Here is a 14,759-nt window from a genome sequence, read left to right as displayed (position 1 = left end):
GAGAGGAATGGCTCATAGTGTACTTCTAACCTTTTTTTTTTTGGGGTCCCGTCGTGGGGCCTGAACTCTGGGCCTGGACGCTGTCCCTCAGCTCTTCAGCTCAAGGCTAGCACTCTACCACCTGAGCCACAGCGCCACTTCTGGCTTTTTTCTTCTTGCTTATGTGGTGCTGAGGAATCAAACCCAGGGCCTCATGCATGCAAGGCAAGTGCCCTACCACTGAGCTACCTTCCCAGCCCCAACTTCTAACCTTTTTGTTGTTGCTGGTATCCAAGAGTGAACTCAGAACCTCACACTCTCACTGGGCTTTTCACTTCAGTTGGGCTCTCTACCACTTGAGTAACACTTCTACTTCTGGTTTTTAGCTGGTTATTTGGAGATGAGCTGCTTGCCTGCCCAGGCTGGCTTCGAACTGGGAACCTCAGAGCTAAGTCTTCTGAGTAGCTAGGATTACAGGCATGAGTCACCAGCACTGACTAGCTTTTTATTTATTATTATTTATTTGCTGGCAGCTTTTTTTGGGGGGGGGGGGAGGGGTATCCTAGGGCTTAAGTATAGGGCCTGAGTGTTGTACCTGAGCTTTTTTTTGCTCAAGGGTAGCACTCTACCACTTGAACCATAGTTCTACTTTCAGCTATTTTGGTAGTTATAGATATGAGTTTCAGGTTCCTGCCCAGGTTGGTTCTGAACCATCATCCTCCAATCTCAGCCTTCTGAGTAGCCAGGATTACAAGCCTGAGCCATTGACACCTGGCATTTCTACTTTTTAAGAAACAGACTAAGAGCTGGGAATGTGACTTAGTGGTAGAGTGCTTGCCAAGCATGCATGAGGCCCTGGGTTTGATTCCTTAGTACTACATGCACAGAAAAAGCCAGAAGTGGCACTGTGGCTCAAGTGATAAAGTGCTAGCCTTAAGCAAAAGAAGCTCAGGAACAGTGCCCAGCCCCTGAGTTCAAGTTCCAGGACTGGCAAAACAAAAACCAAACAAACAAACAACAACAAAAACAGATAAAATCTTTCCCAAAGTGCTGAACTGTTTTTACAACTCCACCAGCAGTGTTTGAGGTTTCCAGTTGATGAATCCTTGTCAACACTTGGTATGGCCAGTCTTTTTCATTTGGGCCATTCAAACAGATGTTATTATAGTCTTGCTACTTAGCTCCAACTGGTTTTGAACTCCAACTGATTTCAACCTTCTCAGTGCTGAGATTAAAATCATGTACTATCTTGCCCTGCTGGCATTGTGCTTTAATTTGTATTTCCCTGACTACTAATGTTAAATCTTTTCAATTTAATTATTGAGAAAGTGTTTTTCTCAATTATTTTTTGACATTAATGCATATAATCCTCACCTGCTGTAGAAGCACATCAATTTTGTCTGTTAGAACCTGAATTTTCTCTTCATTTTTGCCTGTTGGGCCAGCAGCCTGTTAAAGAAAATAAAATGTATTATATTATCAATAAGTAAAGCAAAGGTAACATTCAAGCTCAGTGATAAAGGTATAGCTAAGTGGTAAAGCACTTGCTTAGCACATACAAGGCTTTGGGTTCAATCCCAAGTACTGACAAGGAAAGCTTTTGAAGCAGGGTGCCAGTGGCTCATGCCTGTAATCCTAGCTACTCAGGAGAAGGCTGAGATCTGAGGATCATGGTTCAAAGCCAGCCCGGGCAGTAAAATCCATGAGACTCTTATCTCCAATAAACTACTCAGAAAAGCCGCAAGTGGCAATGTGACTCAAGTAGTAGAGGGCTAGCCTTGAGCATAGAGAGGCTCAGGGACAGAGGCCAGACCAGGCCCTGAGTTCAAACACCAGGACCAGGGGGAAACGGAAGGAAGGAAGGAAGGAAGGAAGGGAGGAAGGAAGGAAGGAAGGGAGGGAGGGAGGGAGGGAGGGAGGGAGGGAGGGAGGGAGGGAGGAAGGAAGGAAGGAAGGAAGGAAGGAAGGAAGGAAGGAAGGAAGGAAGGAAGGAAGGAAGGAGGCTTCTGAGATAGGACTGGCTATGTAGCCCAGAGTAGTCAAACTCAAGATTTCCCTGCCTCAGCCTGCTGGGATTATTAGCATACTTTGCCACACCCAGAATGTAGCTCATGCCAGTAATTGCAGCACTCAGGATAAGGAGGCAAGAGGATCTTGAGTTCTAGGCCAGTTCTTACTACCTAGTGAAACGTGGTCTAACATGGTCTCACTAGGTAGTAAGAAAGGGAAAAAAAAAGTCTGTCCATCAGTTACATATTTTGTCCGTTACTTATATTTCAGGAAAAGCTCATGGTTAGTAAAATAAACATTTTACTAATGAAAGCTGAAAACGAACTCCAGACACAAAAAGGGCTAGGAATCTAAGGTAGACTACCTAAGCCTTAAATTTAAACCCTACTACCTCCATAAATTAAATACATAAATGTATCTGAGACCTAGTGTCACCCAGGATAGAAACTGTTAGCACAAAAATTTCTCTAGCTCGCTCATCTCCATTAATTCTGCAGTTAACAGATGGTTTTTGTTTTTGGTCCGGTCGTGGGGCCTAAACTCTGGGCCTGGGCACTGCCCCTGAGCTCTTCAGTGCCACTTCCATTTTTTTTCTTTTTTGCTTATGTGGTGCCGAGGAATCAAACCCAGGGCCTCAGGCATGCAAGGCAAGCGCTCTACCACTGAGCCACCTTCCCAGCCCAACAGATGTTATTAAGCTAAGATCTACGCAAGCACATGAATTTCTCCATTCCCTAGTCACCCAACTTCAATCCCCAAAGTCCTGTTTTTTCTACAGTCTTCATCCAAACTGACATTTCTTGTCTGAATCACTGCAAAAGCTTCCAAATATCTGGACTTGCTTCTTTCAGTGAATCCTTCAAAACCACTAACCATTCTGCAGCTAGAGCCAGCTTTCAAGAAATGTAATTCAAAGTGGCCTTGGTGGTGGCACACCTATAATCTCAACACTCAGGAGAATGAGACAGGAGGATCACCAGTTCAAGGGCAGGTGGGTCTAAATGGCAAGATCCTGTCTTAAAAAAACAAAATTCAGAGGGCCCTACTTCCTGATAGAGTACCTCAGTTTTGCTGTGGTTCTGTGTAAGATGTAACCCTTTTTTCCTTTTTCAACAGTCTGTGTTTGATGTCCCCTTTCTGGAATGGTTCCCCTGGTTTTTGCCAGACTTAGCTTCTTTGGCTTGGTTTCCAGTACAAAGGTCATTTGTCAAGGGAACTGTCTTTTCCAATTGTGCTCTCCATGGAGAGGAATTTTCTTTAGATACCCCTGGCCTCTTTCCACATCCTACTCCCTTCCTCATAGAGCTGAATAATTATTCTGTAGAAGGCAACAAGGATAACCCACCTGTACTGGCTTCTTTGCTAAGAGTGCCCAGATTGTTGGGAATGTAGTTGAATGACAGAATGATACCCAGCATGCACAAGGCCTTAAGTTTGATCCCCAGAGCACAAGGGAAGGGAGGTAGGGGGTAGGGGAAGAAGGGAGGGACCAGATTAGGACTAAAGGGGGTGAGGGGTGTAGCTTCAAAAGACAAGTTTCAAACATTAGGTCTCTAGATCTTCAGAGAACAAGGATCCTTTACAAAGATTGTACTCATTTCATACTTACTCCGGAGGATTGCTGGTTTTGAGATAATGCCAAACGAGCATGGCCTCGTCTGATTCTACGTTCTACCTCTGCAAGTAAGCTCTGTAAGTATCGCAAAAAATCTCTCTCGTAGCCAACTTTCATAAAACGAGAACTCTTCTCATACCTGATAAAACAAAATAAACATTTATTCACTATGTCATATATTGTATATTAACTTGTTTCAAGGACTTTGTATTTAAGACAAAGAGTAACCAGGAATATATGAAGTGAATTTCTGGTTGTCTCTCATATGCTGCCAAAGAGAAAACCAAAAAAGTACAACTTACTGTTTTCGTAGATTTTCATCATGAATTTTTTCACATGGACCTAAGAAAGGGAGAGAAAAGGGAAAAAAAGTGTTTATGTGACATTTAACAAACTTTACTTGTCATACACCTAATTGTTTCCTATCTCCAAAACAGCCAATTCCAACTTTTAGCTGTCTTATGGATCTTACCTCTAAATTTATAAATGTTATGACTACTTTGCTTTTTTAACTTACCAATCTTTTTTTTTTGGGTGCTGGTCCTGGGGCTTGACCTCAGGGTCTGGGCACTGTCCCTACACTTTTGTGCTCAAGGCTAGCACTCTACCACTTGAACTACACTCCTCTTTCAGGAAGAGGGGTGGCTAATTGGAGATAAGAGTCTCATGGACTTTCCTGCCTGAACTGGCTTTGAACTGCAATGCTCAGATCTTAGCCTCTGGTGCCCAACTTAATTTACCAATCTTATATATTTAAGCTAAACAACCCTTAGTATTTATTTTTTGGCCACACAAATAGTATTCTCTGTAGAATCAAACAAAATGTGCCTAAGAAATATGCTTGGTAAGAGTTCTCTTGGATTTTTATTTTGTTTTCTGTATTTCTACTTGTTTCTCAAACATTTGAACTCAGCCAATGAAAACTCACTCAATACTAATTTACCTTGAGTATTAAAATACAGCAGAGGCCGGGACCAGGTGGCTCACATCTGTAATCCTAGCTACTCAGGAGGCTGAGATCCGAGGATTATGGCTCAAAAGCTACCCAAGGCAGGAAAGTCTGTAAGACTTTTATCTCCAATAAAACTACTAAAATTAAAAAAAAAAACCCACAGTAGAGTTATTAGTTCTATTAGATTAGCCATTTGTCTTATTTGAATCTAGGATGTTAAGGCCAGAACAGAATCTGAAGCTTGAAACCTCTGCTACTTAACTAGGGACATGGAGATAAGGAAGATAGTGGTTCAAAACCAGCATGGACAAAAAGTTAGCAAGACCTCCACTTCAACCAAAAAATAAAGAATAAAAATTAGAGAACATGCATGGCACCATTATCACTTATTCTACTACACACCCCTGTCTCTTGGTTTTGTTAATTAATCTATTATGTTGAATGCTTTCTTGAAATGTCTGAATAGTACTCCCTGGCAAGTGACTGATTTTGTTCATTAAAAAATATGGCTGGAAGTTGGTTTGGCTAGGCAAGGTTTGTCCTTAAAGGGCATTTCCAAATGAATATCAAACACTCAGACTTTCTTTTAAGAGATTCCCAGAGTCCATACTCAAAGAGACTACCTTCTCTAAAAGCGTTAACTTTCCCAAGAAAGAAATCCTTTCTCTTCTGAGGAAAAGTATCTAGCTATATCCTTCTATAGGGCAGGAGAATCCCACTTATAAAGGACTCATTTAATCTCTTACAACCTCATTTTACTCACTACTGACCTGTGCTATATGGAATTTCAAGAAGATCTTGACTCTTCCAGCCCTAATGTGCTCCTCGATACTCTAAGGCAAACACTGTGATGTATCTAGAATACAAGTTATGTACCACACTTGAGAGAACAAGTCAACTGTGTGCTGTATTTTTTGTTTTACATGACTAGAGTTTAGTTCCATTCTTGCAGAAAATAACCCTCTTTCTTCCTGGGGTGTTGGGGTAGGAGAGGTAGGATCAACAGGTGCAAGGGACTACTTACCACTAGTAGCTCTCTACTGGGGAGCAATTTTGTCCCCAGAGGACATTTAGAATTGTCTGAAGACAAATTTGGTTATCCTAGGTACAAGCTAGGGATTCTGCTAAACTCCTACAATGCACGAGAAAGTCAGTGAAAACTACTTCAAAATGTCAGCATTGTCAAAGTTGAAAATCTCTGAACTGAGGGAGAGAAGGGGTGACATAGGTCAAAAAGAAATGTGTTCTTTACCTGGCTTATGTAACTGTAACCCTTTTGTACATCACCTTTGTAACAACAACAAAGAAAAATTCCTGAACTAATCTAGTGCTGGTGGTTTACACCTGTAATCAATCCTAGCTTCTCAGGAGCCTGAGATCTGAGGATCACAGTTCAAAGTTGGCCTGGGCAAGAAAGTCTTTTGAGACTCTTATCTCCAATTAACCACCAGAAAATACAAGTGAAGCTGTGGTGGCTCAAAGTGATAGAACACTTGCCTTGAGCACAAAAACTCAGGGACAGCACCCAGGCCCTGAGTTCAAGCCCCATGATGGACAACAAACAACGTTAGTGGGCTTTTAGGAAGAAGTAGAAATAAGACATGTGTTTAATTAGGCTAACATTAATGACTGATACAATGAACACATTCAAGAACTTCAAGTAAGAAATTAGTAATCCACATCCTAGGCTCATCCTGTCTCAGCTTACCCAGTGCTGGGATTACAGGTATGTACCACTCAGCCCAACCAAGAAACATTAAATCACCAATTTCATAAAAGTTGCAAAGAAAATTCACTTACCAAGATCAGAGCGAGTATTTGTGAACAATTCCGCAGGACAAAAACCACAGAGATAATATTTACAAACCTAGTGGATGGAAAAGAAAGTACTTAACTTTTAAAAATTGCTACTTCAAAATTTTATTAGAAAAGGGTCCAGAAACTATTGTATTTCTTGACATACTCATAATTCAATCAAATATAACAATCTCACTTCTTGAACCTTATTAGTCTTCCTCATTTCTAAATTTCAAGAAAGAAAAGATACTCAAGACTGACAGAATTACTGTCTACTTTTTAACTGTTTCCTAGCTCCATAATAACAAGCAAATTTAGGAAGACTTCTCAGAATAAACAGCGATTTTTATATTAAAAAAAATCTATACTACTGTGGGCACTGGCAGCTCATGTCCATAATCCTAGTTACTCAAAAGATCTGAGCCATAGTTCAATGCATAGGTGGAAATGTCCATGAGACTCTTATCTCCAATTAACTACAAAAAGCTAGAAGGGAAAATAGCCTTGAGCACAAAAGTTCAGGGACAGCACCCAGGCCCCAAATTTGAGTACCAGTACCAGCACGTGCACACACACAAAACAAACTTTACACTAGAGCTGGGGCATAACTAAAGTGGCAGAGCATCAACCCTAATACAGCAAAAAAATATATGTAAATGTAATTTCTTAAAAAAAAAAAAAAAAACAGCTCTTTTACTGTTATTTATGTATTTATTTCAATAAAGGTACACAATGTATTTTCTCTTCATCCTCATTTTTTTTTTGATCAGTCGTGGGGCCTGAACTCTGGGCCTGGGCGCTGTCCCTCAGCTTTTTAGCTCAAGGCCAGCACTCTACCACTTGAACCACAGCGCCACTTCCAGCCTTTTCTGCTTAGGTGGTGCTGAGGAATTGAACCCAGGACCTCATGCATGCAAGGCAAGCACTCTACCACTGAGCCACCTTCCCAGCCTTCGTCCTAGTTTTTTTAGTACCACTGTACCTCATATCTAATTCTGTAATATTACAAACCAAGTCCTATTAATAAAATTCTAAGATACTGCCTTTCTGTCACAAAAAAGTTCACTGTCACTATATGGATTACCAATGCAAAACTATCATCTGATGTCAGATGCTAGTGATAATGCTACTGAGGAGGGTGATATCTGAGGATCACTTTTCTCTAGGGAAAAAAGTCCCAGAGACTCTCATCCAAGCAAAGAGCCAAGCTGGAGGCCAATCAGGTGAGCAAATTAAGCAAACACAAGGCCCTCAGTTCAAATCCCCAATACTGATAAAAACAAAACAAAAAAAACCTATGACATATGAAATAATGAAAAGGCTGTGGATGTGGCTCAGGTAAGTATAATATTTGCACAGCATATACAAAGTTCTGGGCTCAATGTTCAACACCACAAAAATATTAAAACGAGTGGTTTTTTTTCCCCTAGACACTTAGAATTGAATGCTAAATATGAATGTCTCAAAGGCTTTATTACTCAAAGCAGTGTAGTACCTTAAGCTATCTCTAGAAGAATATTACAATGCTTATCTAAAGATTCATTTATCAGCGAGACACTGGTGGCTCATGGCTACTCAAGTGGCTAAGGTATGAGGATTGAGGTTCAAATCCAGTCCAAGGCAGATAAATCCTTGAGACTCATATCTCCAATTAACCAGCAAAAAAAAAAATAAGCTGAAACTGGAGGTATAGCTTAGGTGATGAAAAGCCAACCTTGCTTTCAAGATGGGAAGGGGAGGTTTGACTTGAAAACTTCATTTTATTCTGTTTTTTATGTTATCTTTAAGGGGAAGGGTAAAGGAGGAAGGAAAAGATTTTACTTAAAATTTTCATATACATATATATATAAATAAATAATTTTTTTGGCCAGTTTTAGGGCTTGAACTCAGGGGCTGGGCACTGACCCTGAGCCTCTCTGTGCTCAAGGCTAGCACTCTACCACTTGAGCCACAGCTTCTGGCTTTTTCTGTGTTATGTGGTATGAAGGAACCAAGCCAGAGCTTCATACATGCAAGGCAAGCACTCTACCACTAAGCCACCTTCCCAGCCCTTATAATTTTTTAAAATATTACCTTTAGCTGGGTGCCAGTGGCTTACACCTGTAATCTTAGCTACTCAGGAGGCTGAGATCTGAGAGTCACAGTTCAAAGCCAGATGGAAAGTCAGACTCTTATCTGCAATTAACCATCAAAAAAACAGAAGTGGTGCTATGGCTCAAGTGGTACAGCTTTCGCCTTTAAGCTGAAGAACCGAGAGACAGCACCCAGGCCCAGAGTCCAAGCCCAACCCACAAAAAAAATTATCTTTAAGTAGTTATAGAAAGGGATGCTTGGTGGCCCAGCTGTGGTGGCCCACACCTGTAATGCTGCTCAGGAGGCTGAGATCTGAGGATTGAGGTTCAAAGCCAGCCTGGGCAGGAATGTGGTCAGTTTAACTCTCAGTCTCCAAAAGTGAAAAAAAGCCAGAAGTGAAGCTGTGGCTCAAGTGGCAGAGCACTAGCCCTGAGCAACAAAAGGGAGGAGATGACTTGAAATTTTTATTAGCAAGTTTCTGTCATCCTAAAATGAAATTGTTAGTGGGGCGCAGGTGGCTCATGCCTATGCCTATAATCCTAGCTAATCAGGTGGCTGAAATCTAAAGATGACCATTGTTCGAAGCCCAGACAGAAAAGTCCCTGTGAGACTCTTATCTCCAATTAACCACTCAAAAACCAAGTTGCATTATGTCTCAAGTGCTAGAGCACTAGACTTGAGTACAAAGAAGCTCAGGGACAACACCCAGGCCCTGAGTTCAAGCCCCACAACTGCCAAAAAAAAAAGGAAAAGAAATTGGCAAGAAATTGAAACATCTAGCATTATAGTGATGAGAAAATGATATTGCAAACAATACTACAAGACTGAGGGAAAATCTAGTAGCATACACCCAAATGTAAAGTTAGCATTTCTTTAACTTAGCCATTATCTTACAAGTGGCTCAAATATGCACATGTATGCGTGTGAGCTCATGCACACTAGTCATTTAGTTGGTAATGCAAAAGAATTAGATATAATCTACATATCTAACAGGAAACAAACAAGGTAGATCCGTATGTATCAACAAGACTGTCCAAATTAAAAGTCCAGAAATAGCAGTATTTTAAATTATTTGGGGGGAAGACTTGGCAATAAGAGAGGGGAAGAAAGCAACCTTACAGTTTACTTCTGTACTAAATTTAAGTATTGTTGTAGTAAGCAAGTTTACTTTTGTTAAAAAAAATAAAACTTGCTAGGCCCCTCTAGCTACTCAGGAGGCTGAAATGAGGATTGAAGTTTGAAGCCAGACTGGGCAGGAAAGGCTGGGTATCTCCAATTAATTACCTAAAAACTGGAAGTGGAACTGTGGCTCAAAGAGCAAAAAAGCTCAGGGACAGTGTCCAGGCCCTGAGTTGAAGCCCCATGACCAACAACAATAATAAAACCTTAACAATTCAAAATGCAGAAGACACAAAATAAATACTAATTGCCAAATACTTCCATGGAGTCAATTGTTAAACTAGACAATATTATTTATTGTAAGAAAGACATAGGTTGGGCTGTGTTAAATACAAATATTTGGGGAAATGTGGATTGACACTTGTAACAAAAATAGTTGTCCTCTCCACTCTACACACACCTACTTTAAACATAATCACTAGTCCAGGTCATCTATTTCTTCCAATCAGTAAAGCATACCAAGAACATCTTAAATGATTTTTTTTTTTTAATTCTTTAGGTCCTAAATATTTAAGGGTCTCTGTGTGAAAAGCCCTTACTGGGTATTCCAATCTGAGTTAGGTGCCCCTCCTGTGGGTCCTCAGCACCCAAGAGCATGATTGTGTTAAATGTACTTACTCCTTCATAACTTGGCCAGCACTCTACCACTTTTGAGCCACAGCTCCACTTCCAGTTTTGGGGTAGTTAATTGGGAGATAAGAGTCTCATGGACTCTTCTGCCCAAGATGGCTCTGAACTGTAGTCCTTAAATCTCAGCATCCTGATTAGGTAGGATTCCAGGTGTGAGCCACCAGCACCCAGTTCCTTCATAACTTTTTTCTTTTTGGTTAGGGGTCGGTCTTTGGGTTTGAACTTGGAGCTGTAGTGCTGTCCCTGAGCTCCTTCTGTTCCAGGCTAGTGCTCTACCACTTTGAGCCACAGTGCCACTTCCTCCTTCATAACTCTTAACCATATTGATGGCTTTCCAGGGCCAAGTGCTGTATCTACACTATTGTTTCCTAAGAGCAATAAACTGACTAAATGAACATTGGAGTTTCCCCACCTAAGTTACCTTCTCACCTGGGGTGGGGGGTGGGAGTCAGAAAGTCTAAAGTCTAATCACGTACCATATAGGAGGTATATAGTCACATACATTTTTCCTAGTGCAACCACTCAGGAAATGTGACAATGGTATTCTAGTTATGTTTTGTTTGTGGTTGGTCATGGGACTTGAACTCTGGGCCTGGGAGCTGTCCCTGAGCTCTTCAGCTCAAGGGGAGTGCTCTATCACTTGAACCACAGTACAACTTCCGGTTTTCTGGTGATTAATTGGAGGTAAGAGTCTCTCAGACTTTCCTGACAGGGCTGGCTTTGAACCTCGATCCTCAGTCTCCTGAGTAGCTAGGATTATAGGTGTGAGCCACTAGTGCCCGGCTCTAGTTATTTTTTTTAAGCCATTTTATTTTATTTTAAAGATACCTAATGACACTTGGGGTTAAAATAAATGGTTCAACATAATGGGAGGGGATAGGGGATATAAAGGAAATGCTTTGGCTATGTGTTAACATTGATTTGGGTAAGATTACATACAGTTAAAAATCTGAACCTTTTTGGCAGCACTGAGATTTGAACTCAGGGCTTCTTCACACTTGCTGAGTAGGTACTCACTCTACTGCTGAGCTATACCTCCAGATTTTTTTTTTGTTTTTTGGGGTTTTTTTTTTTTTTTGCTAGTTATTTTCAGATAGGGTCTCACTTCTCACTTAGGTGCAATCTGTCTATTTTTTAGGCTACAACTGGAATTTTTTTCTTTTTGAGGAAAGGTCACTAAGTAGCTCAGGCTGGCCTGTAACTGTACATCAACTCCCTCAGTTTCCTAACTACTTAGATTACAGGGAGATATCACCATCACTGGTTTAATATACTATTGCTTCTTTTCTTTGGCATGTTCTTATCCCTATTTGAAAGGAATCAAAACAATATGACCCTGGCTCAACTTAGGAGCTTTTCCCATCTAGTGCCAAATCTTTCCCATCTATGGCAAAGAAAAATTCCCAGATAGATTAAAAACCAAAAGTATAATATGCAAATGAGTTGGAAGCGGTGTCAAGCTCTTCTCTATTTTTTACTATCTACAGTAATCTCACTATTTAGAATGGGCTGTATGTTTTGTTCTGGGTCATTATCACCACCCTTTCCCCTGTAGACATGAATTTGAAATGCCAGTTAAATCACTTGAAACTTTGAATCTAGAATAAAGTGCAATCTATCATTAAAGGCATTAACATTTCAACTACGAACACCAAGTTAAAAATCAATAAAAAGCACTAAAACAAAAGGCAAGGCAAGGAGGCAGAGAAAGGCAATCATTTTTCTCTTTAATGCAAAATACTCAAACACTCTATTTTGTATCAGCTGAACTGTAGTTTTCTACTTTTGTAAAGCTTAGGCTGGAAAGTTACTAAATGATGAAAAGAAACAAGTTACTAAGTTATGTGGTAAAAAAAAAACTTTTAGTTACTTAATTATAACATATGTCTAGAAAGGAAAAAAGGATCAATTACTAGCATAGCAGCAGGGCCACTGGTGGCTCATGCCTGTAATCCTAACTACCCAGAAGGCTGAGTTCTGAGGATGATTGTTCACAGTCAACTCATTCCATGAGCTTCTTATGGCCAATTAATCTCCTAGAAAAGGGAAGTGGCTAGTCTTGAGCAAAAAAAGCTTAAAGACAGTGCCCAGCCCTGAGTTCAAGCCCCAAGACCAAAACAAACACAAACACAGCAAATCTTACTCTTAATGTGACAAATGGAGGCCAATGTTTAAAAAAAAAAATCCACATAACTCTTTTTTTAAAAGATTCACATCTTGTTGGGAGTGGTGGCTCACAGCTGTAATTGTAGTCACACAGAAGGCTGAGACCTGAAGATTGTGGTTCAAAGCTTGCCTGGGAGAAGAGTTGGTGAGACTGTCATCTCTAACCATTAAAAAAAAAAAAAAAAAAAGCCTAAAGTAGACTTGTGGCTAAAGTTGTAGTGCTAGCCTTAAACATAAAAAGCTCAGGAACAGGGCTGGGAAGGTGGCTCAGTGGTAGAGCGCTTGCTTTGCATGCATGAGGCCCTGGGTTCGATTCCCCAGCACCACATAAGCAAAAAAACAAAAACAAAAAAGCTCAGGAACATTGCCCATTCTGAGTTCAAGTCCCCAGTACAGGCACAAGATTCCCATCTTGAAATCTGTAACAAATAGTGTGAATGAATGTGACAAATACCTTGCAAAACAAGTTCTACTATAGAATACCTTATATTACTCTTTAAAACACCTCAAAACAACTTTAGCCAAACACACTTTTTAAATGTAAAATAGCACCATTTTCCTGCATCGCAAAAGTCAAACTTTATTCTAACCAAATACTGTGTTTTAAAAATGCAAGCACCTAATTTAATAATGCCTGCATGTTAGCTGGACATGGGGGCACACACCTAGAAGTCTAGCTCTAAGGAGTCGATTGAGGTAGGAAGATCTCGAGTTTCCAGGCCTGCATAGACTTCACAGTAGTTTCAGGCTATCCTAGGCTCACAGAGTGACTGACACGTGCCAAAAAAACAAACAAAACTGTGGGAGCGGCTCAAAGTGCTTGAGCGCCTGCCTTACGAGATGAAGATCTTTGAGTTCAAACCCCAGGGCTGAAAGTTTAAAAAACGGCCTGTTGCACTTTTTCCTCATAGTCTAGCCAGCAACTGCTTTAAAATTATGTTTGATTTTATGTGAAAGGTAAAACTGAAGTTCTCAAACTCTAAACGGTCATACTGGATATTTAACACTGGATAAAGAAATATCAGAAACACACTAACTGTATTTGCAAAGAGCCAGCATCAGGGCGTTGTGGAAAATGAACAGGACTTCACAAGATTAAGTTTGGTTTCGCTAATTTCTTTCCAAGGGACTTGGGTTAGATGCTCCCCAGGCTCCCCAAATCTTGGGGGGGGGGCCTCTTGCTCTTCCACCTCGGGGGCAAAGAGGGTCGACTGAACTGAGATAGAAGAGAAAGCCTTTGACAACCGCCTCTCTGTCAAACGTCTGTAAACCGAATTACCCCCCCCCCCGCGAAGCTCCAAAACTGAACCGCTCTGGAATCAGAGACGGCCACTCTTATTCCCCCCCCCCCCCATTAAGCTGGTCGGGTGTCTGTCTAGATCACGCCGCTGAACCCACATAACGGAAGACGGTGCCCTTCTCTCCATTCCGTCAGGCGACAGCAGCGATCGCCAAACGCGCCCAGCCTTCCTTTCCCGCGTCGCCCCGCCTCAGCCAGCCAGGTGCTTTTCCACCCCGCCACGGGCCGGGCTGGACTTCCTCGACCGGGCAACCCCGGCGCCCCAGCCCGGGCCCGCCCCGGCCCCCCGGCCCAGAGCCGCGGCGTGGCGCGGCGCGGCCAGGCCCGGGCCCCCGCCCCTGTCCCGGGCCCCGCCGCGGCCCGCGCCGCTCCCCGCCCCGCCCCCACGGCGCCCGGGCGCAGGCCCCAGGACCGCGGGACTTACGCTCTCGTGGTCCCACCGCACGTTGCTGCGCTTCTCGTCCGGGGCAAGGTTTCGGTCCCGGCCCATTAACTCATCCAACAACTGCGCGGCCGAAATCATGGTGCTGCTCTCGGGCGGCTGTCCCCACCAGCCCTAGCACCCCGTCCAGTAAACGCTGGCGACACGGTCGCCAACCCCCTCGCCTCACTCTCAGGCCGAAACACCTCCTCCGCTGAGGAGCCGAGAAGACAAAATGGCCGCCGCGCGGGCGCCTTCCCAGCGTGCCGTGCGCCCGCGGGGACACGCCCAGGCCCGGGTGGCTCCGGCGGCTCGGGCGGCGCGGGGGCGGGGCCGGCGTGGGGGGGGGGCGACCGGCGCGGGGGTGGGGTGGGGGTGGAAATCTGCGGGGAGGGGAATCGCCGGGGGGGGGGGAGGAATCGGCGTGGGCTCCGCCCCCAGCCCGGGACACGCCGCCCGCCCGTGCCGCCGCCGGCCGCAGCACTCCAGCGCCCGGTCTTCCCGGGCTTTTTAACACTGGACGTGTCGGACACCGCCCTGGCATAGACAAAAGGCACGTGGTGCCCGCGCTGCTGTCTTCCGGCGGGGGAAACGAGATGGTCGCAGGCAGGGTTCCGCCTCCATTTTCCTCGCTGTG

General features: G+C 43.0%; 1 protein-coding gene across 4 annotated transcripts in view; it reads right to left on the bottom strand.

Moving 5' to 3' along the window:
• Positions 1–14,385, bottom strand: part of Luc7l3 (LUC7 like 3 pre-mRNA splicing factor) — a 29,784-nt gene extending 15,399 nt beyond the window's left edge. For 3 of the 4 annotated variants that reach the window (XM_042671142.1, XM_042671125.1, XM_042671135.1), the window contains exons 1-5: positions 14,126–14,385; positions 6,357–6,423; positions 3,907–3,946; positions 3,599–3,743; positions 1,354–1,428 (exon numbers count right to left, since the gene is read on the bottom strand). In XM_042671142.1, coding sequence (XP_042527076.1) covers positions 1,354–1,428; positions 3,599–3,743; positions 3,907–3,946; positions 6,357–6,423; positions 14,126–14,224 — 426 coding nt within the window. In that variant the 5' untranslated portion in view covers positions 14,225–14,385. The remainder of the gene's footprint in view (positions 1–1,353; positions 1,429–3,598; positions 3,744–3,906; positions 3,947–6,356; positions 6,424–14,125) is intronic. The other variant, XM_042671146.1, reaches the window with a different exon arrangement.
• Between the last annotated feature and the right edge of the window lie 374 nt (positions 14,386–14,759).

This window comes from Dipodomys spectabilis, unplaced genomic scaffold (genome assembly GCF_019054845.1).
Source record: "Dipodomys spectabilis isolate Male_0828 unplaced genomic scaffold, ASM1905484v1 ptg000018l, whole genome shotgun sequence".
Taxonomy (NCBI): domain Eukaryota; kingdom Metazoa; phylum Chordata; class Mammalia; order Rodentia; family Heteromyidae; genus Dipodomys; species Dipodomys spectabilis.
Note: the sequence above shows the minus strand (reverse complement) of the source record. Positions and strands in the feature narration are given on the sequence as shown.